Below are 24541 nucleotides of genomic sequence, written 5' to 3'. Positions count from 1 at the left end.
TTTTTTTCATTTTCCTAGCTTATCAGAATCTTTTTGAATTTTGAATCTCCTTTTATATTTTCTTTCCCTTTTAGTTTTTTTTCTTCCACAATATATTAAATGAGTTTTCTAGTCTTTAATATATTCACTGAAAACGATATCGGATAGGACAGGACCAAAGATAAAACCCTTGCTGGGGATCCCTGGGTGGCGCAGCGGTTTGGCACCTGCCTTTGGCCCAGGGCGCGATCCTGGAGACCCGGGATCGAATCCCACGTCGGGCTCCCAGTGCATGGAGCCTGCTTCTCCCTCTGCCTGTGTCTCTGCCTCTCTCTCTCTCTCTCTGTGTGACTATCATAAATAAATAAAAATTTATTAAAAAAAAAAAAAAACAAAAAACCTTGCTGGCTCACTGTCCCTTCATTACTCTTCAGAAAGAATTGTTGGCCTAACTGAATTTACTTATCTCTACGATTATCCCACCTCCATTTCTCTATCTTAACTGACAAGACTATTAGAGGAAATCAAGATTCACTGAAATAGCATTCTATATAATTGCCAGACATTATCAAGCCTCGATTAAAAAGGAAAATCAGGGGCACCTGGGTGGCTCAGCCAGGTGTCTGCCAGGTCATGATCCTGGGGTCCTGTGATCCAGCCTGCATCTCCCTTCTCCTTTGCCTGCCTGCTTGTGTGTGTGCTCTCTGTTTGACAGAAGGCAGATGCTTAATCTGCTGAGCCACCCAGGCGCCCCACAATAAAATCTTGAAAAAAAATAAAATTAGTTTAATTTGTACTTTTCTTAATCCATTTTGGCTTTTCAAATTCTACGTACTTAAAAGTCACATGCTTGATTCTCTCTTCTAGAAATTGTTTCGAGATCATTTTTAAGCTAATCATTCTTTGCTGTCTGGAATGTTCCCTTTTTACCTATTTTTAAAAATCAGGGCAGCATTTACTCATTTTTTATTCATATTAAGTTTTTTCAAGACCTTGAGATATAATTTGTTTGGGCCTAGAATTTTAAATATGTTTAAATGAACTGGCGTTGTAGGACTCCTTTTAAATTATCACAGACTTTAGTTTCTTTATTTTTGTCTGGTCTTTGCAAGTTGGGGCAGTACTTACAGATGGAAAAGATGAAGGCACAATTGTTTTTGAGCTCTTCTTTCTGTTATCAGCCTTGTGCTGTCTTTCCCCTAACAAACTACTTGTTACAAACATAGCTTTAAAGTTTTTGTTGCTGTTTTACTAGCATTTTGGGGAACCTAAGTTCTAAGTAGGCTTGAACCTTTGTGAGACTTTCCTTATACGTTCACATCAAGATTTGTATTGATAATTGGTCTTCTTTTTTTCTTTTGTACATGTTCTTTTAAAAATCTGAGTTGAATTTAAATAAGATTTTAAAAAATAAAAAAAAAATCTGAGCTTCCCAAAGAAACTAGTTTCTCTGTTTTCTCATCTCATTAGGATTATTTGTGATTACATAATCAGAATTTCATTTCCTTAGAACCTGTAACTCTTCTTGTGCTATATTTCCACTTAGAGGTTTTGTCTATGAGATCATACTTAACTTTGAGTTGAACTTTGTGAGGTCTTTTCAAATGTGAAAGGACATTTCTAATTAGCTCAGAGTTTTCTTTCTTTGCCATTAAGAATTTCAAGGCCATGTTTCATCCATGATCAAAATTGTGTTTAAATAATTCCTTTTGTTTTTCCTCTGTAGATCATTAGCTTATTACTTGTTTTGCTTTCAGTAATTAAACCTCTAGCACGCCATTAGTTACATAGGCAGACAGGCAAACTTAATGGGGAATAACTTAAGCCAAGGATTCTCACTCCCAGCTGAATTGCTCAAGGTCATACAGTTTGTCAGTGGCAAAACCAGAGTGAAAATCTTAGGTCTAATAAAAAACTGGCCTTCTATATTTTATTCTACAGTTGAATTGAATTTCTTCTTATAATTGAGCTATGACAGGTAAACGTAAAAACAAAAATTCTGGTGATAATTAAAAGGTATCTATTTTTGTGATGTTAGGAAACCTGGCTTAATTTTTTTTCTTAGGTAGGTACTTTGGTGTGTCAGGAACACAAACCTACTCAAGCCAGTTTAAGTAGTAGAATTTATTAGAGATATGCCAGACATAGAGCTTTGACTAACATGGTAGAAGTAGGCTTGTTCCACTGTGAAAGACAGAGATGTGAATTTAAGTCATTTGGCTTTTCACATGACATGCATACAAACACCCAAAGAGGTTTTTTAACTGGATGCACATGCAGACACACACACCCCTAATCTACACATACACACACATAAATAAAGTGAGCTGTCCAAGAACAGAAAACACAACACAGCATGGTATATAGGGACTAGAATTGAAACTGGGGAGTCAGTACCTGAGGTCAAGGTTGGCATTTTTTAGCTCTGCTTCTCTCCATCTGTTCTCAACTGGTTCTTCTGTTCCCACATAGCTGTCCCAGCTAAGCACTGTATGTATGACCTGCTAGTGCTAGTGTCAGGTCATGGTATATTTTTTTACGTATTGATACAAATTCTTGAGAGAGACGATGAATAGCCCAGTGTGAATACATGACCCAATAGCTTTGAGTACAGTGAAATTAAAAGGGCCACCTTTTAGAAGAGGATGTCCAAAGAAAGGACTGAGCAGAAAACAAATGTATCTTATAGTCTTTAAGATAAATGTAGTTTACATAGGTTTTTTTTAAAAAAATATGCTCCTTCAGTGGCCATCAAGGATAGAATGACTTTTTACCTCAGGCTTGCCAAAAGCCAGGGAGTTTGTTGACAAGTCCCTGGGGCCTTGTAGCTTAAGGTGTCTAATAACAAAACAGTTCTCAATCCACATCCAAACTGAGCATTCCTTATCCAGAACCTAGCAAACAGGCGCAGACAATACCGTACTTACCTACTTATCCTTTGTTTACCTCCAGTGTTTTCCTGTTTGGGGGGAGGGGCCGGGCGGTCTATAACTAGGTTCACAACACTATAGGATTGGGTCTTTTAATTTTTGTTTTTGTTTTTTTCTAGTAATGTATCTTTATATGTATAAGAAAGTTAACCTTTCTCCCCATAAAATGGGATTGAGCTGGTTACTTCTGGAGCTTTGTAGTAAATTGGTTTGCTTTCACTTACTATATGAAATGAGGCACAGATAAGAAAAGAATAATTTCTGAGGTTCTTATCAGTGTTTCATTTTCATGTTTTTCTGCTTCTTGTTTCCTAGCTCTGCTTCAGTATAAATGGTACTTCTCCCTTTGTTAATTGCCTAATAACTCAAGCCTTCTACCTCTTAGTATTTATTAATCACCAGGAGAGAACTTTTAAGCCAGGTTGGCTAATGTTTTTGAAATCTTAAATTCCAAATTATCAGTTTTACTAGCATGTTTACTATTATGAATATTAGTCCTAAGTAGGTCTAATTGTGTATTGTTCCTATAATGACTAACTTGGAACTGTACTTATTGCCACATGAGGAGATTATATAAAAGTACACTGTAAACTATAAACTACGGTACAAACATTAGTTATTATTTAAGAACTCAGGGTAACCCAGAGACTTTCTCTCTCACATATACCCTGAATTAATCAATTTCATATTCAGAGAAGAACCTTTTGAGTCATCAAGTTAGTATTCCATATCTCCCTTTCCCCAAAGAAGCAAAACAGGAACAAAAGAAGATCATAGTTGAAATAGAGGAAATCAAATAAAAAGATTTGGAGAAAAGGATGCCACAGAAGAGAATCTGAAACATAATTTATTTGGTTAAGGCACGTTGAAAAGGAAAATGAAATATTTGGTTTACTGGTTATACAACTCTGTAGGCATATAAATAAAGTCACTTGAGAGTGGGTAACCTCTATCCGTTACCCAGTATAGGTTATAACCTGTAAAGAAGAAAGCCATGAGAGGCTAAGAGAATTTATTACAGTGAACACTGAATGAAATAAGAGGAATGAAGGTTCTCAGGTAGACAAATAGAAGTGCTCAGAGTTTGGAGTGTACTATGCTTTGTAAGAAAGAGTGATAGGAAGGAAGGTGGCACTTAATAAGAGAGAAGCAATTCCAGGCACATGCTTTAAAAAACAAGAAAATATTGGATACCAAAATAAATAAATGAATAAAAGCAAAACTAAGGTGTAGACTAGGCTAAAGAAGATACAAGTTAAACAGAGGAGTAAAGCAAAAGGTGTATTATAGAATTTATTTCTTGCTATAGAATATGCCCCCAGCATTATTCAAAAATACTAAAACAGATTGAAATTAGTTGTTTCCTCAAGATTCTTCTGTTCTTTTCCTCCTCGTTGGATTTGCCTTATTCTAGCTATATTCTCATCCGGTATTTTTTTTACTATCTTTTCAAGAAGTTTAAAAGATTAACAACATAAAGGAATACAGCAAAACCCAAGCACAATTTAGAATTAACAGCTATTAACATTTCATTGTATTTGCTTCCAGTTTCCTTAAACAAATAAATAAATGTATAGGTATAGGTATGTATATATGAGGGTGGGGCCTCTTTGAACCTTACCTAACTTCTTGCAGTGACAAGTTTTATTCCCCTTTCTACCTTCCCAGGAGCATCACTATCATCAGTTATTTCTCTAGTTAATTTTTTAATATTTATATAGCCACAAACGATATATAGTACTATTGTAGTTTTAAAATATCATGGAAATACTCATACATGTATCATCTTGATTTTCTCAGCATTGAGAGCTAGTCGTATTGCTGTGTATAGATCTGATTCATTCCTTTTTAACTCTTGTTTTTTCATAATGTGAAATATAAATTTTATTTATTCCTTCAAGGATGGGTAATTCGATTGGTTTCAGATATTTCCTATTTATAAATAGTGTGATCAGTTTTATGCTAGTCTTTCTTTTAAGAAAGTATTCATTATAAAAATCTCTTATTAAGGAGATCAAAGATGTGATCTGGAACGTGTAAGATTATACAGAATGTAAGAGAAAAGGTCAAATGGATGAGAAAACAAAGAGAATGATGAATAATTACTGTCCTAAAAATTTCTGTCCTACTAACAGAAAACCAGTAACTCCAGTTAATGCCATAGAAATGCTTTCAGGATTATCCCTATGTTGCAGTGTTCTTTAGAAAATGTATGCATTTCAAGCCAAAGTGGTAGGATTAGGGTCAATGTGCTGCTGCTCATGGCGAAGAAAATCCCATGTAAACTAGAACTCAGAATTTCTCTGACAACTCTGAAAATAAAAATGCATGCCTTTTCCATTTATAAATTTGGTAATTATAAAAATATGAAATGTAGATATTTTCAGTATACTAAAAGATAGTTAATGTCAATCTACATTACAAAAGCATTGCTTATGGAAAAATCTACCGTATTTTGTTGTGAACTAAAACAGAAACTAGAATAAACAAAAACAACAAAGGAGATAACTTCTGAGTATAAGAAAATATCTAGTCTTAGGACTCCTGGGTGGCTCAGCAGTTGAGCATCTGCCTTTGGCTAAGGGCGTGATCCCGAGTCCCAGGAGTCCCAGGATCGAGTCCCACATCAGGCTCTCTCTGCATGGAGCCTGCTTCTCCTCCCCCTTCCTGGGTCTCTGCCTCTCTCTCCATGTCTCTCATGAATAAATAAATAAAATCTTTAAAAAGAAAGAAAAGAAAATATCAAGTCTTGAGGTAAAAGACTTTACCAAGATAGATACTCATTAAAAAAGAAGTTTTAGTATTTATTAAAATATAAGTATGTTGGAAGTATTGAGACAAAAGCAAAAAAACAAAATAATCAGGTTAGCACCAGACTTAATCCCTGCAGATGCTCAGAAAACATGCCAACCATATGCCTTCTGGAAAATTTTCTCATATATCCTCTTGTTGACCAAAAGATGAATCCGAATGTAGAAATTAGGATTGGGGAGAACATAGTATTTAAGATATGTCAGTGGCATGGAAACTATCTAAATATGAAGTTAACTCTAATAAATAGGAGTCCTTAAACTCGGGGCCATGGAGTCCCTTGATGGTATGCAAAATTTTATGTTAATGGTTATTTCTAGGGAGAGAGTTCATAGTTTTCATGAGATTGCAAAAAGGATTCATGGTCCTAAAAGTTTAAATGCCACTATTAGGGATATATGGATCTTACAATTTTAGAATTTTTAATCCAGAGACATATTAAAAGAGTGAGATGACCAAGTGGAATTTATACTAGTCAAGCAAGAATGATTTAGTATTAGAAAATTCATTATTTTACCAAAGTAGAGCATAGGAAGAAAAACTTAACAGGTGCCAAAAGACCTTAAAAATTCAATGCCAACAATTACCAATAGAAGAATTGTCTTTGGGATCCCTGGGTGGCGCAGCGGTTTGGCGCCTGCCTTTGGCCCGGGGCGCGATCCTGGAGACCTGGGATCGAATCCCATGTCGGGCTCCCGGTGCATGGAGCCTGCTTCTCCCTCTGCCTGTGTCTCTGCCTCTCTCTCTCTCTCTCTCTCTCTCTCTGTGACTATCATAAATAAAAATAAAAATTAAAAAAAAAATTGTCTTTAATGTGATAGAGGGAGGATATATTTCTCTAACATCTATATCTTATGTATTTTTTTATATCTTATGTATTGATGAAACTCTAGATGTATTTTAAGATTAATCAGAAATGCCTGCTATCATAATTATTCAATATTTTCCTAGAAATTCTAGATAGTATAGTTGAATATCAAAGAAAATATGCTTATTGAAATGCACACTGTAAAATTAGTTGTAGATGATCTTACCTACCTAGAAAATGTGTAAATTAAGAGCCATGTGTAAAATTAATAAGTTAAAAAGAGGGTTAAATAATAGTCACATAAAATAAAAATGTGGAAATCTATACCGTTAGAAAATACAGAATAAAGTCCCCATTCACAGTACTAAAAAGTAAATAATCACAAGAAATGTATACATGAAGATAATTAAACTTAAATCTTTTAATAAATGGGTAAATGTACTGTGTTCCTTGATGGGAAAGCTATATATTATAAAAATGTAATTCTTTGCAAATAAATGTGTAGATTTAATTTAATATGAGATCCAGGCACTTGGATTTTTTAAGTTGGCAAATACTATAAATTTAATTTCAAAAGGCAAAGAAAACAGAACATGTTCAAAAGGAAAAATAGTGACAGAGGACTTGCCCTGATAAATCTCAATATATATCATCAACCTGTGGGAAAAAAACCACATTGGTGTTGGTTCATATCAACTGGTAACAGTTGCATCCAGACAGAATAAGGCTAGAAAATAATAGAACATTTTATGTATTTGCAAGAACATGATTAAACTAGCGAGTCAAAAGTTACACAGTAAAAGACTTATTCAGTAATTGACTCTGGAAGAACTGGATATCATTTGGAAAATTTGAGTTTAGATCTTCATGGTACATCTGAATAAATTCCAGATGAAATTGCACTCCCAACTCATGAAACAATTAATTATAAATTTAGAGCCCTAATAAAAATATTAATAAAGATTAGATGTTTTTCCATGACACTATGCATCGTGGCTTTATTCATAGCATTACTTACATTTTATTGTAGATACTTAATTGTCTGTCTAGAACCTAAGCTCCTTGAGATCAAGGAGCTCTCATTGTTTTCATAGCACCTGGTATATAGCAGGCACTCAAGAAATATGAATGAATGAACGAACAAATAGGAAGTTGAACAAAACATATGAACAGATAGGTAACCAAAGGAAAAAAAAGACCAGTAAACATGAAATTATGTTCAAACTCTCTCTTAGAGAAAAACATTAAGGAGATAATAAAGTACTGGTTTTCATTTATCAAACTGGTTAAAAATGTTTTAATTGATAATTATATCAACATTCATATGGTGTAAATTAGTCTAGCCTTTTTGGAAAGCAATTTGGTAGTCCATATTGGTTAATAATGTGTGTACCTCCTAGCATCATGATTATGATCTCTAAAAGTTATTTCTCATTAAGCAGAATGAACCATAGACCTTTAGAGGAATGGCTGATTCTAGATCTGTGACTCCTCAAGACAAAAAGCAAGAAAGCTATCAAAATAGACTGCCAAATGTGTTAAATATAGGAGCAAACTTGAAGAAGTTCCCACTGGCCAAAAATGGCACAATTTGAACATCTAAAGGAATAATCACTGTGATTGATTAAATCACATTAAATATATAAAAATCCATGGGTTCACGATAACATTTTAAGAATCAGTGACTGTGGTAGATGTTGGGATACAACTCACCATTCTGAATTCTAGTAAATAAAGAGAAAGAATCAAGTATTTATCTTCTCTTTCCTATATTAACTGTATTTCAGATAACCCAAGAGTTGATGCGGAAAATTTCTTCTTTATCAAAGAATTCCAGCCAGAAAATGCAGTAGAAATGGTAGAATTGGAAGATTGTTATTTTTACAACTTCCCCCATTCCCAAAGAAACCGTGGCCTTAGGCCAGTGCTGTCAAACTAATGGTGGTTAAGAACAGGTGCTGTGTTTTGTTTTAAATTTCAAATTTATTGAGGAGGAATACACTTATAAAATGCAGTGAGATGTTGCAGCAATATTAAACTGATGTAAAAGTTTATAAACTTCTGCATCTTTATATTTTTGTACTTCTTATGAATTGGTAACAAACCACTGGGGGCTGACAGCCACCACACCTTGAGTAGCACTGGCCTAGACAATGATCATGAATGAATAACAAAACTATTAAGTGAAAGGAAGATATAGAACACCCTTCCCCCTCGCCTAAATTGATTGGTAACAAGCGTCAAAGATTACACCAGACATTAAGTGATGAAAACTGATTTTATTCAGTAACTACTGACAGGAGGAGGAAAAGCTGAGCTCCATTCCAATTTGTGCTGGAGTAACTGATATTTTAAAGGTGAATGAGAGAAAAGAGATAAAGGAAGAGGGGAACCCAAGTGAGAAATTACAGAGTCCATGTGAATGCCTCTGAGACCAGCTGTGGGGGCTAGCCAGAAATTGTCAAAGTTAGAATCTCTCCTCCAACAGAGATGGTAAGACAGAGGCCCTATGTTTCCTGATGATTAACTTTCAAGGGAAGGGCCTTTAGGACCTAGAGAAAGGTGCTCCTGAGGGTTGTAGGAATTAAATACACATCTTTGATGAATGGAGGACAAGATTCACAATTGTAAGCCCTTTTTAGTAAATGCTCTAAGAAAGGAAGGTGAGGGGTTCATCTTTGGGTGTTGGCTAGGGGTAACCTTAAACTTGCTGACTGCCTTGGGCTTTTGCAGGCAGGCACTTTACTGGGGGACTTGGGTCCTCCCAGAGACATGGCCATAGGCTGCTAAAAGCCTTGCCAGAGTTTGGTTTTAGTGCATAGGTTTGGATGGAGTCGTCATGTGCTGAGAGTGCTACAGTCCTTAAAAGTATGTGGGGGTCCAATATAGCAGATTTTTTAATGAAAAAAAAAATACACAAGTATGTGTTAAGTATGCAAGTTTTATTAATAAGATTATTTTGAAGTGTGTATTCTTGTTACCTAGTAATTTGTCTTAAAGGCATGTATCCTAAGGTAATCAGGAATTTGGTCAAGGATTTATGTATGAGGATGTTCATCAAAGCAGTAACCTACTGGAAAATTGGAAACAAATGTTTTCAATGTTAATAGATTTATAAATAAATTATAGTACATCCTTTAATCTATTACATTGTCAGAAATTACAAAGCATCAAGAGCCATTGATGAGGCTCTGCTGCAAAAGCAAGCACTCTCATAAATTGCTGGAATGACTGACCCCCATGGAGAAGAGTTTGGCAGTCTTAACAGAGTTACTGATTCATTTACCTGTGAACTAGGACTCCCACTTCTGGAAACCTATTCCAAAGTGAAACACTAATTGTATGAAATTGTTATGCACAAAGTTACTTGTTACATCATGATTGTGATAGCAAAAGATTGGAAACAGTAGAAGACTAGTAAAATGTGGATTTTTTTTTTTTTTTTAAGATTTTGTTTATTCATGAGAGAGACACACACAGAGAGAGAGAGAGAGAGGCAGAGACACAGAGGGGAAGCAGGCTCCAATGCAGGGAGCCTGACGCGGGACTCAATCCCTGGTCTCCAGGATCATGCCCTGGACTGAAGGTGGCGCTAAACCGCTGAGCCACCTGGGCTGCCCTAAAATGTGGAATTTATGCAGAGGAGTGCTTTATAGCTGGAAAAGGAATGGGGAACCTCATATCTGTGCATTCAGTATAGCATCCACGTACTACATGTGACTATTTACGTTTGAATTATTTGAATTAAAATTAAATTTGAATCGATCAAAATTAAATTTAGTTTAAAATTCAGGGTTTTTTTCAGTGTGGATGGAACTGGAGGGTATTATCCTGAATGAAATAAATCAGTTGGAGAAGGACAAACATCATATGGTTTCACTCATATGTGGGATATAAGAAATAGTGAAAGGGATTATAAGGGAAAGGAGGGGAACTGAGTGGGAAAAATTAGAGAGGGAGACAAATTATGAGAGACTCCTAATTCTAGGAAACAAAAGGAGGCAAAAGGGGAGGTGGGCAGGGGGATGGGGTAACTGAGTGATGGGCACTGAGGAGGGCACTTGATGGGATGAGCACTGGGTGTTCTACTATATGTTTAAAAGTGCTCAATAGCCACATGTGGCCAGTGGAGCTACCAAATTGAGCAGGACAGATATGGACTATTTCTATCAATATAGTGCTGCTTTATATAGTGAGCATAAAAATATCCCCAGAATACCTATATAACTTGCATAAAATAAATAACAGGTACCTAGATAAATAGAAAATATTAGGTAAAACAAAGTCTAGGTACTTTGTGAAAGATTAAAACCCAAGTTCTATCTATACACATGGAATCTTTTCATGGATTTTTTTTTTTTTTTTTTTTTAAGATTTCATTTCCTTATTCATGAGAGACACAGAGAGAGAGAGAGAAAGGCAGAGACACAGGCAGGGGGAGAAGCAGGCTCCATGCAGGGAGCCCGACATGGGACTTGATCCCGGGTTTCCAGGATCACACCCTGGGCCGGCAGCGCCAAATCACTGTGCCACTGGGGCTGCCCTTTTTTTTTTTTTTTTTTTTTTTTTTAAGATTTTATTTGTTCATGAGAGACACACACAGAAGCAGAGTTAGTTCATGGTTTTTTTTTTTTTTTTTTCCTTAAAATCAGTAACCTCTCCATTTTCTCCTGTCAGCTCATTGTTTTAATATATGTCAATGTGCCACGTGGAATACATATTACAGAAAAAGTCCAGTTAGTATAATTATTGAAGGATTCTTGATGAATTAGTTTTTTTTTTTTTTTCAGTAGTCTTTCTTGTTTCTTACAAGCAAAAATTTTGAACCAAACATGCCTGAAGAAGTAACATTCCTCAAAGTGCATGCTCTAAATCAACTCTAAAGTTGGTAGGTGCTGTAGCACAGAGTTAAAGGTATAATCACTACTTTCTGGGATATTCTGAAATTAGGTTGTGGTACAATAGGAGGAATACTTGGTCTTTGTCCTGGTCCTTCATTTAGCTTCTAAAACCTGTGGAGTTTCCTGAAGAATGTGTGTCTTCAACCTGCTAATGAAATGACTTGGGTGAAGGACTGCCAGTTAGTTTCAGGGTGGATGCTGGTCACCAAAGATTAAACCTCCATTAGAAGCTTGAAGGGAGGGGAGAAGGGCTGGAAATTGAGATCATCTCCAATGGCAAATGATTTAATCAATCATGTTTACATAGTGAAGTATCCATAAAAACCTCTAAGTGGACAGGGTTCTTTCTGTCCGCTTCCTGGTTGGTGAAGGTTTTGAGGTGCTGGGAGGGTGGCAGGCCAACTCCGTGCCCTTTCGCACTTACCTTGCCCTACGTTTGGCCATCTCTGAGTTGTATCTTTTATTTAAACTGGTAATAGTGATTAAAGTGATAATTAGTAATATTACTGTAGTAGTAATTAAAGTGAGTCTTTCTAGCAAATTCACAAGCCTGAGGAGGGCATGTGGAAACCCCTAGGTTGGTCAGAAGTTTGGGTGGCCTGGAACTTGTGTTTGACACGTGAAGTGGGGACAGTCTTGTGGGATGAGACCTTTTAACTTCTCGTATCTGATGCTAACTCCAGGTAGGTAGTGTCAGAATTGAACTGAATTATTGGGCACCCAGTTGAAGATGTGGAACTAGGAGAAAAACACCATGTTTTTGGTGCCCAGAGGGGAAAAAAATCCTTTAAAGTATGACTTTTATATCGTTATAGAATATAATAAGTAAAATGCTTATTTCAGAGTCTGGCTTATTTTAGTGATGTCTAGAAAGAAATTAATGGGAACTAATTTACACATTAGTGTGCAGTGTTTTTTAAAAATGGGGAATTGTATATGTTGAGATGCTAATGAATTCTTAATTTTAAGCAGATCTGCAAAAAATAAGGAAATTCCTCCTTTGGAAAATAAAGTTGCCTACATTAGAGAAAAGAAATCATTTTTTAATCTACCTTACCGAAGTCATGACTGCTCTCGAACTTGTCTGATGAAAACACCACTGACCTTCAAGGGAGAAAACCCTCTGCAGCTACCAATCAAATGCCACTTCCAAAGACGACATGCAAAGACAAACTCTCATTCTTCAGCACTCCATGTGAGTTATAAAACCCCTTGTGGAAGGAGTCTACGAAACGTGGAAGAAGTTTTTCGTTACCTGCTTGAGACAGAGTGCAACTATTTATTTACAGATAATTTTTCTTTCAATACCTATGTTCAGTTGACTCGGAATTACCCAAAACAAGAAGAAATTGTTTCTGATGTGGATATAAGCAATGGAGTGGAATCGGTACCCATTTCTTTCTGTAATGAAATTGACAATAGAAAGCTTCCACATTTTAAGTACAGAAGGACTGTGTGGCCACGTGCATATTATCTAACCAGCTTTTCCAACATGTTTACTGATTCATGTGACTGTTCTGAGGGCTGCATAGACATGTGAGTAGAAAATATGGCATTTAAAAAAATCTTCTGAACAAAAGGGTTCTTGTCAGGAAGTCCTGCTATGTATCAATTTGTCTGTCTAAACTCTGTTCACCAAAAATCAACAGTGGAAAGATATACTCTCTCACTAGCAATAGAAAGGAAAATCTTTCCCAAATATTATAATGATTTGAAAATTATTTCTTCTGAAGATGAGTATTTCCTTTAATCTAGTATCACAATCATAATAGCAACAAGTCCAGCTAGTGTCATGTAACAGTGCCAGACATTGTAACATGTGCCTTATGTACACTTTTTAAATTTAATCCTCACAAAACCCCCCATGAGGTCGGTAATATTACTTCTGTGTTAGAAATGAGGAAGCCAAGAAGCCAATTTTAAGGTCACAGGGCAGACAAATTGAAGAGTCAGGGTTTGAATTCGTGTTCTTTACTATTATGTTATATGTCTTGTTTTACTTTTATAAATTTTCCTTGCTACTTCTTTATAAAATTAAAGGTGCTTATAATTGTTATTCTCATAATGTTGACATTCCATTAAAAAAACTTGTTCTAATACATTAAGAATTTAAAAATTTTAAGGATATATAAGATATATATACTTGTAGGTAGGCATATGTAGAGTGGATTTGCATTATATACATTTAATTTAGTGTAGATTTATCTACCTGTACTAGGCAAAGGAAAAAGAAAGAAAGAAAGAATTTAAATAGTTTCACCATCTTCTCCGTTGAAGTATGAGAGGACTTAAATCTACCGTTATGTCAATTTGGCTCAGTTCTTTTAGGCCTGTCATAGAGGAAATCTCTCACAGTGTCAGGTTTTTTCTCTTTAAAAATAAAGGTTTGGATTGTTTTTTTTTTTTTTTAACATTTTGTCTATATATAATTTACATGTGGCAAAGTCTAGTCTGTCAGTGCTGGAGGAAAAAAATGGACAATGTTTGCTTAATGGTCAATTTATAAGATTTTTTTTTTTTTGAATCTTGACTATAAATGATTTTTTTTTTTTTTTTTTTTTGAGAGGGGGAGAGAGAAAGAATCTCAAGCAGCCTCCGCATCCTGCATGGAACCCAGTGCTGGGCTCAATCTCATGACCCTAAGATCGAAAACTTAGGGTTAGAACCAAAATCAAGAGTCAGATGATTAGCCCACTGGAACACTCAGGCACCCCAACTATATATGATTTTTACTTTAACACTGTAGGCACTAACCTTTATATAATATATACCACCAATATACATATTTTCATCTGTTGGTCAGAAATTATAAGAGAAATCACAAAAGCAGAAGCTGAAACCCACTAGGATCTGGAAATGAATACAGGCACTGTGGCTAGGGATTTTAACTCTTAGAAGAATGAGAATTAAACATGTCCCATGCATAGTAGAGAGTAGGCACTGAGTTCTCTAGAGAATAGAAACCAGGACTTCTACAGGACTGAGAAGTAGGCTAATTATGTCACACAGCCTGGAATGGGATTAACAACTTGTTTTAGAGCAATGAAACTCATAGTCACAGCCAGAGCAATAAGGAAAAGAGTCGACATAAAGGACCACCCAGGAGTAAACCCCACAGAAAGGTACGATGTCAGTCAAAGCACACAAAAATGTTTAGGAGCCATGAAGACAGCATGAGTCCTAATAAATGGGAGAATTCACACCTGAAGAATCATAGATAAATACAGAATCCGATTAAGAGCCTTTATTTTTTTAAAAGATTGATTGAGGGAATCCCAGGTGGTCTAGTGGTATAGCACCTGCCTTTGGCCCAGGGCATGATCCTGGAGTCAGGGGATCCAGTCCCACATCAGGCTCCCTGAGGGGAATCTGCTTCTCCCTCTGCCTGTGTCTCTGCCTCTCTCTCTCTCTGTGTGTTTCTCATGAATAAATAAATAAAATCTTTTAAAAAAAAAATTAAAAAAAAATAAAAGATTGATTGATTGATTGAAGAGAGGAAGAGAGAGCATAGGGGAGGGCCTGGAGGAGCAGGAGAAGGACAAACAGACTCTGAACTGAGTGCGGAGCCTGACGCAAGCTGAATTCAAGAGTCAGACACTCAACTGACCCAGGCACCCGGATGCCCCAAAAAGAGACTTTAAAATGTTTAAAATGTTCAGAGAGATTAAGATATTAGCATCCGTGAAATAAGAAAAGGATATTGGGGGGAGGGGGTGTATATATGGAAAAAAAACATTTGGAAACATGGAAATAAAACCTGTGTGATTGAAATAAAAATTGAATAGATGAAATTAATGGTAGAGTTCATACAGCTGGAAACAGTATTAGTCAATTGCAAGGCAAAATGAAAGAGATCTTCCAGAATGAAAAGAGATAAACACATGGAGAAAATAATTTATAGGTTAAAAACTACAGAAGATAAAATGAGAAACACCAGAATGTATCTGAGGAGAGAAGAGCAATAGTCAAAGAGCTAATAGCTAAAAATTTATAAAGTATCTAAGGTAGAGAATAAATCTCAAACACTATCAGAAAAAAGATTAACAACACAGTTCTCATCAGAAATAAAGAAGACAAAAGAAGCATATTAGCTTAAAATGTCAAAGGAAAATAAATGTAAAACTGGAATTCTATACCAGGCCAGACCAGTCATTTGACAAATTCAAACAATTACATAGCAATTGAGGACATTCATACATACTTTGTAGCAATAGTACTTTTAACTTTATTTATTTAAAGATTATTTATTTATTCCTGAGAGATCCAGGCAGAGAGGAGCAGGCTCCCTGCAGGGAACCCAGGTGTTGCAGGCCTTGATCCCAGGACCCTGGGATCATGACCTGAGCCAAAGGCAGATGCTCAACTACTGAGCCACCCAAGTGCTCTGCTTTTAAGTATATGTAGAGCATGGTTTTCCAAGCTACAGATTTAATGGGATGTAAAATCATTAAAGTGGTTGTAACTAGAATTTTAAAAATAAAGAGTAAAATACCCACGGGGCACCTGGCTGGCTCACTTAGTAGAGCATGTGACTCTTATTCTCAGGGTTAAGTTTGAGCCCCATATTTGGTATAGAAATTACTTAAAATCTTCAGGGGTGGGATCCCTGGGTGGTGCAGCGGTTTAGCGCCTGCCTTCGGCCCAGGGCGCGATCCTGGCAGACCCGGGATCGAATCCCACATCGGGCTCTCGGTGCATGGAGTCTGCTTCTCCCTCTGCCTATGTCTCTCTCTCTCTCTCTCTGACTATCCTAAATAAAAAAAAATAAATAAAAAATTTATAAAATCTTCAGGGGTGCCTGGTTGGCACAGTCAAGTGTCTAATTCTTGGTATCAGCTCAGGTCTTGATCTTGGGGTCGTGGATCAAGCCCTGCATTAGGCTCCACGCTCAGCACAGGATCTGCTGGAAATTCTCTCTCCCTCTCTCTCTCCCTCTGCCCCTGTTGCTCATGCACGCACTCGCTCTCAAATTTTAAAAAAATAAAAGCAATAAAATCTTTTTAAAAAATGCCCAAGTATATCATACATGATAAGGGTTTCAGTTTATACATATACATAGAGAAATATGTATGCCTATATAGGGTCATAAAGAAAATGTATTTCTTACTGTGGGTCATAGTCAAAAATATTTGAGACATCCTACTCTAGAGGTGCTAACACATACACATAAGAATAAGCTGTTCACTGCAGTATTGTTTGTAATATTGAAAACTAGAAGCAACGTTTTTTTAAATAATAAATTTATTTTTTATTGGTGTTCAGTTTGCCAACATACAGAATAACACCCAGTGCTCATCCCGTCAAGTGCCCCCCTCAGTGCCCGTCACCCATTCACCCTCACCCCCCGCCCTCCTCCCCTTCCACCACCCCTAGTTCGTTTCCCAGAGTTAGGAGTCTTTATGTTCTGTCTCCCTTTCTGATATTTCCTACCCATTTATTCTCCCTTTCCTTCTATTCCCTTTCACTATTATTTATATTCCCCAAATGAATGAGACCATATAATGTTTGTCGTTCTCCAATTGATTCATTTCACTCAGCTAATACCATCCAGTTCCATCCACGTTGAAGCAAATGGTGGGTATTTTCATTTCTAATGACTGAGTAATATTCCATTGTATACATAAACCACATCTTCTTTATCTATTCATCTTTCGATGGACACCGAAGCTCCTTCCACAGTTTGGCTATTGTGGACATTGCTGCTAGAAATATCGGGGTGCAGGTGTCCCGGCTTTTCATTGCATCTGTATCTTTGGGGTAAATCCCCAGCAGTGTAATTGCTGGGTCGTAGGGCAGGTCTATTTTTAACTCTCTGAGGAACCTCCACACAGTTTTCCAGAGTGGCTGCACCAGTTCACATTCCCACCGACAGTGTAAGAGGGTTCCCTTTTCTCCACATCCTCTCCAACATTTTTGGTTTCCTGCCTTGTTAGTTTTCCCCATTCTCACTAGAGTGAGGTGGTATCTCATTGTGGTTTTGATTTGTATTTCCCTGATGGCAAGTGATGCAGAGCATTTTCTCATGTGCATGTTGGCCATGCCTGTGTCTTCCTCTGTGAGATTTCTCTTCATGTCTTTTGCCCATTTCATGATTGGATTGTTTGTTTCTTTGGTGTTGAGTTGAATAAGTTCTTTATAGATCTTGGAAACTAGCCCTTTATCTGATACGTCATTTGCAAATATCTTCTCCCATTCTGTAGGTTGTCTTTTAGTTTTGTTGACTGTATCCTTTGCTGTGCAAAAGCTTCTTATCTTGATGAAGTCCCAATAGTTCATTTTTGCTTTTGTTTCTCTTGCCTTCATGGATGTATCTTGCAAGAAGTTGCTGTGGCCAAGGTCAAAAAGGGTGTTGCCTGTGTTTTCCTCTAGGATTTTGATGGAATCTTGTCTCACATTTAGATCTTTCATCCATTTTGAGTTTATCTCTGTGTCTGGTGAAAGAGAGTGGTCTAGTTTCATTCTTCTGCATGTGGATGTCCAATTTTCCCAGCACCATTTATTGAAGGGACTGTCTTTCTCCAGTGGATAGTCTTTCCTCCTTTATCGAATATTAGCTGACCATAAAGTTGAGGGTCCACTTCTGGATTCTCTATTCTGTTCCATTGATCTGTGTGTCTGTTTTTGTGCCAGTACCACACTGTCTTGATGACCACAGCTTTGTAGTACAACCTGAAATCTGGCATTGTGATGCCCCCAGATACGGTTTTCTTTTTTATTTTTTATTTTAAGTAGGCCCCACACCCAACATGGAGCCCACTGTGGGGCCTGAATGCACAGCCCTGAGATCAAGACCTGAGCTGAGATCAAAAGTTGAACACTTAACTGACTGAGGCACCCAGGTGCCCCTTTCATGAGTGTTTTATAGTTTTCAGAGTATAAGTTTTTTTATCTTCTTGGTTAAGTTTATTCCTAGGTATTTTATTCCTTTTGGTGCAATTGTAAATAGGTGGGTTTTTTGTTAATTTCTGTATTACTTTGTTAATGTATAGAAATGCAAGAGATTTTGGGTGGGGTTTTTTTGTTTTGTGTTTTATTATTAAGATTTTTATTTTAATTCCAGTAAATTAAAAGTTTACAGTGTTAGTTTCAGGTATACAGCATAGTGATTCAACAGTTCTACACATTTCTCAGTGCTTATCATGATAAGTGTACTATTAATTCCCATCAGCTGTTTGACCCATTCCCCCCACCCACCTCCCCTGTAGTAACCATCAGTGTGTTCTCTGTAAAGTCTCTTTATTGATTTGTCTCTCTTTTTTTTATTCCTTTGCTCATTTGTTTTGTTTCTTAAATTCCACATGTGACTGAAATCGTATGGTATTTGCTTTTCTTTGACTTATTTCACTTACCATTATATTTCTCTTAACTCCATCCATGTTGTTATAAATGGCAAGATCCCTCCCCCCCCCATGCTCTCTTTCTCCTAAGTAAACAAATCTTTAAAAGAGGGGGGAACACTTGGGTGGGTATAGTTGGTTGAGTGTCTGACCCTTGGTTTTGGCTCAGGTTATGATCTCGGGGTTGTGAGATCAAGCCCAGCCTTGGGTTCTGCGCTCAGTGCAGTGTGCACTTAGGAACTCCCTCTCCCTCTCCCTCTGCCCTTCCCATCCCCCACCATGAGTTTTCTCTCTCTCTCTCTCAGATAAATAAATGAATCTTAAAAAAAAAAAAAGGCAAGATTTTATTCTTTCTTATGGCTGAATAATATTCCATTGTATATATATGCCACCTTCTTCTTTATTCATCTATCATTGGACACTTGGATTGCTTCAATAATTTGTGTATTGTATATAATGCTGAAATAAACATAGGGGTGCATATATCCTTTCAAATTGATACTTTTTTTACTATTTTGGTAAATACCCAGCTGGGTAATTACTAAATAGTTCTTTTTTGGGGAGGGGTTAGTTCTATTTTTAACTTTATGAGGAAACTCCATATGGTTTTCCTCACTGACTGCACCAGTTTGCATTCCCACTAACAGTGCAAGGGGGTTCCTTTTTCTCCACATCCTCACTAGTACTTGTTGTTTCTTGTGTCGTTGATTTTAGCCGTTCTGACAGGTGTGAGGTGATATCTTATTGTTTTGATTTTGTTTCCCTGCTGATAAATGATGACGAGCATTTTTTCATGTATCTGTCGGCCATCTGTATTTATTTTTTGGAGAAATGTCTGTTCATGTCTTCTGTTTATTACCAATTCAGTTTTGTTACTAGAAATCACCTTATTCAGTTTTTCTACTTTTTCTTGACATATTTTTGGAAGATTATATGTTTCTGTTAATTTATCTATTTCTTCTGCACTAATTTATTGGCATGTAATTTTTCATAGTAATTCTTTCTATTTCTGTGGTGTCAGTGGTTACTTACCCCCTTCATTTCTGATTTTATTTATTTGGATCCTCTCTTGATGAATCTGACTAAAGGTTTACCAATTTTGTTTTTCTTTTCAAAGATCTGGTTCTTGGTTTCGTTGACGTTTTCTATTTTTTTCTTAGTCTCTATTATATTATTTCTGCTTTGATCTTTATTATTTCCTTTCCTCTACTAGTTTTGGGTCTTTTTCTAGTTCCTTTAGGTGTAAGCTTATATTGTTTGAGATTTTTCTTGTTTCTTGAGGTCACAATACATTTACCTCTTAGATCCGCTTTTGCCGCATCCCAAAAATTTTAGACCATCTGGTTTCCTTTGTTTCGAGTTATTTTTTAATTTTCTGTTTGATTTCTTCATTGGCCCATTGGTTGTTTAGTAGCATATTGTTCAGCCTCCACATGTTTATAGCTTTTCCACTTTTTTTCTTGTAATTAATTGATTTCTAATTTCATTCTGTTGTAGTCAGAAAAGATGCTTGATATGATTTCAGTTTTCTTAAATTTATTGAGACTTGTTTATTGGGATATGTGATCCATCCTGTAGAATGTTCCATGTGCATTATTTATTTATTTATTCATTTTTTTTATTTGTTTTTATTCGTGAGAGACAGAGAGAGGCAGATCCATTACATGAAATACTATGTTTCCTTTGCTTTTGATTTTTTTCTTTTTTTTTTTGCTTTTGATTTTTACTAGTGTTTTAAGAAACATTTGTTTGTTTGTTTGTTTATTTATTTATTTAAAGTAGGCTCCATGCTGGAGCCTAATGTGGGGTCTGAACTTATGACTCTGTGATCAAGATCTATTTTAAAGATTTTCTTTTTAATTTATTTACTCGTGAGAGACACACAGAGAGGCAGAAACACAGGCAGAGGGAGAAGCAGGCTCCATGTAGGGAGCCTGATGCGGGACTTGATCCCAGGACTCCAGGATCATGCACTGGGCCGAAGGCAGGGCACTAAACCGCTGAGCCACCCCGGATCCCCTCCATGTGCGTTTTAAAAGAATGTGTATTCTGTTGTTTCTGGCTAGAATGTTCTCTATATATCTCCATATATCTCAAGTCCATCTGGTCTAATGTGTTGTTCACAGACACTATTTTAGTGATTTTCTGCTGGGTTATCTATCTATCCATTGGTATTAGTAGGATGTTAAAGTCCTCCACTATTATTGTATTACTGTCCGTTTCTCCCCTTATGTCTGTTAAAATTTGCGTTATACATTTAGGTGCTCCAGTGTTGGGTGCTTAGATACTTACAGTGCTATATATCCTATTGTTGGATTGATCCCTTTATCATTATATAGTCTACTTGTCTCAGTACAGTCTTGGTTTTGAAGTCTGTTTTGTCTCATACAAGCATTACTATTGTAGAGGTTTGTTTTTTTACTTCCATTTGCATGGAATATCTTTTTCCATCTCTTCACTTTCAGTCTGTATGTGTCTTTAGGTCTGTGGCAAGTCTCTTGTAGGCAGCATATAGATGGGTCTTGGTTTTTTTGTTTTCTGTTTTTTGTTTTTTTTTAGAGAGGGAAGGGAGGACTGGAGGGAGAAAGAGAATCTTAAGCAGGCTCCAAGCCCAGCACAGAGCCTGACATGGGGCTCAATTTCACAACCCTGAGCCAAAATCAAGAGTTGGATGCTTAACTGACTGAGCCACCCAGGTGCCCCACTCTGTCTTTTGATTGAAGCATTTAGTCCATTTACATTTAGCATACTTATTAATAGATATGTGCTTCTTGCCATTTTGTTAATTATGTTCTGGATGTTTTTGTAGTTCTTTCCATTCCTTCTCTTGTTCTGTTTCCTTAAGATTGATTACTTTCTTTAGTGTTAGGCTTGGCTTCCCTTTTCTTTATCTTTTGTGTCTGTATTATAGGTTTTTGGTTTGTGGTTACCATGAGGTTTATCAGTTAATCGTCTGCCTTCAGCTCAGGTCACGATCTCAGGGTGCTGGGATTGAGACCTGTCAGTCTCCCTGCTAAGCAGGGAGTTTGTTTCTCCCAGTCATCTCTCCTCCCCACCCCACCCCCACTCCTGTGCTCACATGCTTCTGAACCTGGATGTCTCTTTCCCTCCCTAGGTTAGGAAAGTATTCAGTTATTCTTCAAATAAGTTTTCTGCCCTTTTCTCTTTGTCTTCTACTTCTAGGACCCCTATAATGCAAATGTTTGTTCACTTGATATCGTCCAAGAGATCCCTTAACCTATCCTCTTTTTAAAAAATTCTGTTATCTTCCCATTATTCAGCTTGGGGGCTTTGTTACACCCTGTCCTCTAGATTGCTAATATGTTTTCATACATCCTCTAATTTATTGATTCCCTCTAGTGTATTTTTTAAAAACTTTTTTTTTTAAGATTTTATTTATTTATTCATGATATACACAGAGAGAGAGAGAGAGAGAGAGAGAGAGAGAGAGGCAGAGACACAGACACAGGCAGAGGGAGAAGCAGGCTCCATGCAGGGAGCCTGACGTGGGACTTGATCCCGGATCTCCAGGATCAGGCCCTGGACTGAAGGCGGCACTAAACCGCTGAGCCACCAGGGCTGCCCCCTTTAGTGTATTTTTCATTTCAGTTATATTCTTCAACTCTGATTCTTCTTTATATTTTCTATCTCTTTGTTGAAGTTTTCAGAGTTCCTCCAGTCTTCTCTGCAATCTGGTCAACATCTTCATGATCGTTACTTTGAACTCTCTGTAAAGCATAGTGCTTATCTTCATTTCATTTAGTTTATTTTCTGAGGTTTTTTGTAGTTTTTGTTTGGAGGGTATTCCTGTCTCAATTTATTTGACTTTCTTTGTTTCTATGAATTAGACAGAATGGCTACTTTTTCTAAACTAGAAGGAATGATCTTATGCATAGTTTTGTCTTTGGAAACTGTGTGCCTGGTGACTTGGCTGCCCAGAGCTGTGGCTATTGTGGGCTGGAGGTCCTAGGGGACTCTGTGCTGGGACTGTGTTAGTGGGATGCCTGAAGATGAAATTGGTGTGGGATGGGCAGTCCTAGGGCTCTCAGTGTAGATGGCACATTGGCCAGACAGCTGAAGCTGAAGTGGGCATGGATTGGGGTGTTCCCAAGGCTCTTTATGGAGAGGGCACCCTGGGAGTACAGTTGAAGGTTAAGTGGGTGAGTCCAGGGATCCCCATAGTTCTTTATTCAGGGGGCTCTGGGGACTGGGGCTGAGGTAAGGCATGGGTCAGGAGGTCCTAGGAAGCTGTGTACCAAGGATAGGCTAACATCATCTGGAGCCAGAGTGGTGTGAGCCTGGAGTGTTCCAGGATACTTTGCACCTGTGTCACCTTGACAAGATGACTGGAACTGTAGTGAGTGCTGACCAGAGGTGTGCGGTGTTGGCTGCACTGGGGCCACTTTGATGGGATAGCTAGGGCTGGTGTGTGGGTTAGGGGCCTAGGGTTCACGGCAGCAGTAGGCCCACAAGGCTACCTGGACCCTTTTCCTGGCTGCAGTATCAAAGTAGAGGAGGAATATCAACCATGGTGCTCACCAGCCCCTTTGACTCAGAGTTCTAGCAGCTCCCCTGTCAATTGGCAGGGTTCTAGGGCTAGTTCCTTGCTAGTTCCTTTATATTCTAGTTGTCATTTTAACCCATAGCTTTTTTTTCCTGTGCCCTAGGGCAGACAAAACTGCTCACCAGTCCCTCCCCACTGCAGTTCAAAGCATCAGAGGAGGTGGTGGTTCCCTTTGTTACTGTGTCTCTGTCTCTCTGCTCATTTTTTGTGCAGAAGCTATTCAGTCAGCCCTCAGTTCTTCAGGAAGCATTGTTCTATAAATAGGTAGATATAGTGTGTCCATGGAGGAGGTGAGTTCAGAGTCTTCACACATTGCCATCTTGGATGAGAAAAAATCTATGGTTGCAGGTCTTCTGCTTAGCAATATTATGAAAGACAGATGGCCAGTATCCATCTCCCCAATTTGTTTTCATGTCATTGGAAGGAAAGAGAATTTAAGATGCCTGCAAAACTACCTATGCCCTTTCAAGTGTGACACACATAAATTTATTTATTGTAGTAGAGAGGACCTAGGAGAATTTTCACAAACTAGCTTCTGCTGAATAGGAAATGAAAGGAATTCATTTTAAAAAATTAAAATTCATACATTTAAGTATTTATTTCATGAGCAAATAGAGGTATAGGGCACTTTATAAAAATTTTTGGTAGTTTTTGTCTTGTAAAGAGACCTATGCTGTTAGGGAAGAAGTCCAACTGTCCATGAGCTAAGTGACTCTTAAATACAGTTGCATCCTTTACTATATCATTTACGCTTTTATCAAGGCTCTCTTGAGTTGGTGCTTTTTTATTCTAACTTCTCCATCTATTCCTTTCCCTTTAGAACAAAATGCGCATGTCTTCAATTGACAGCAAGGAATGCCAAGACTTGCCCCTTGTCAAGTAATAAAATAACCACTGGATATAAATATAAAAGACTACAGAGACAAATACCTTCTGGGTAAGATACCTTGAGGATTTGTTACAGGGTATTTGTATTTTTGAAGGTGGGTACTTTGTTGTGGTCTGTAGACTTAATATCTCATTAAATATTAATTTTATATACCAGAAATCTATATTAAGGAATAAAAAACCCCAAACTTATATATTGTTCTTGGAAGTGGAAGTCAGAAAGAAAAAAAATAGAAATGGAAGTCAGAGAGCACACACATAGCATGCAGAGTGTATACTTAAACACCTATCTGCTTTGAGTCTCTTACCCTCTAGAGTTAGAC

The 24541-nt window shown here is 37.2% G+C and overlaps 1 protein-coding gene across 16 annotated transcripts in view; it reads left to right on the top strand.

Moving 5' to 3' along the window:
* The window catches only part of SETDB2 (SET domain bifurcated histone lysine methyltransferase 2), an 83208-nt gene that overhangs the window by 17669 nt on the left and 40998 nt on the right, over nucleotides 1-24541 (top strand). For all 16 annotated transcript variants that reach the window (XR_007405046.1, XM_035704444.2, XM_049099471.1 and 13 more), the window contains 2 exons: nucleotides 12402-12965; nucleotides 24151-24267. Coding sequence is in view for 15 of the 16 variants with exons in the window: in XM_035704444.2 (XP_035560337.1) it covers nucleotides 12402-12965; nucleotides 24151-24267 (681 nt within the window). In the remaining variant the exon portion in view is untranslated. The remainder of the gene's footprint in view (nucleotides 1-12401; nucleotides 12966-24150; nucleotides 24268-24541) is intronic.

This window comes from Canis lupus, chromosome 22 (genome assembly GCF_003254725.2).
Source record: "Canis lupus dingo isolate Sandy chromosome 22, ASM325472v2, whole genome shotgun sequence".
Lineage (NCBI taxonomy): Eukaryota > Metazoa > Chordata > Mammalia > Carnivora > Canidae > Canis > Canis lupus.
Note: the sequence above shows the minus strand (reverse complement) of the source record. Positions and strands in the feature narration are given on the sequence as shown.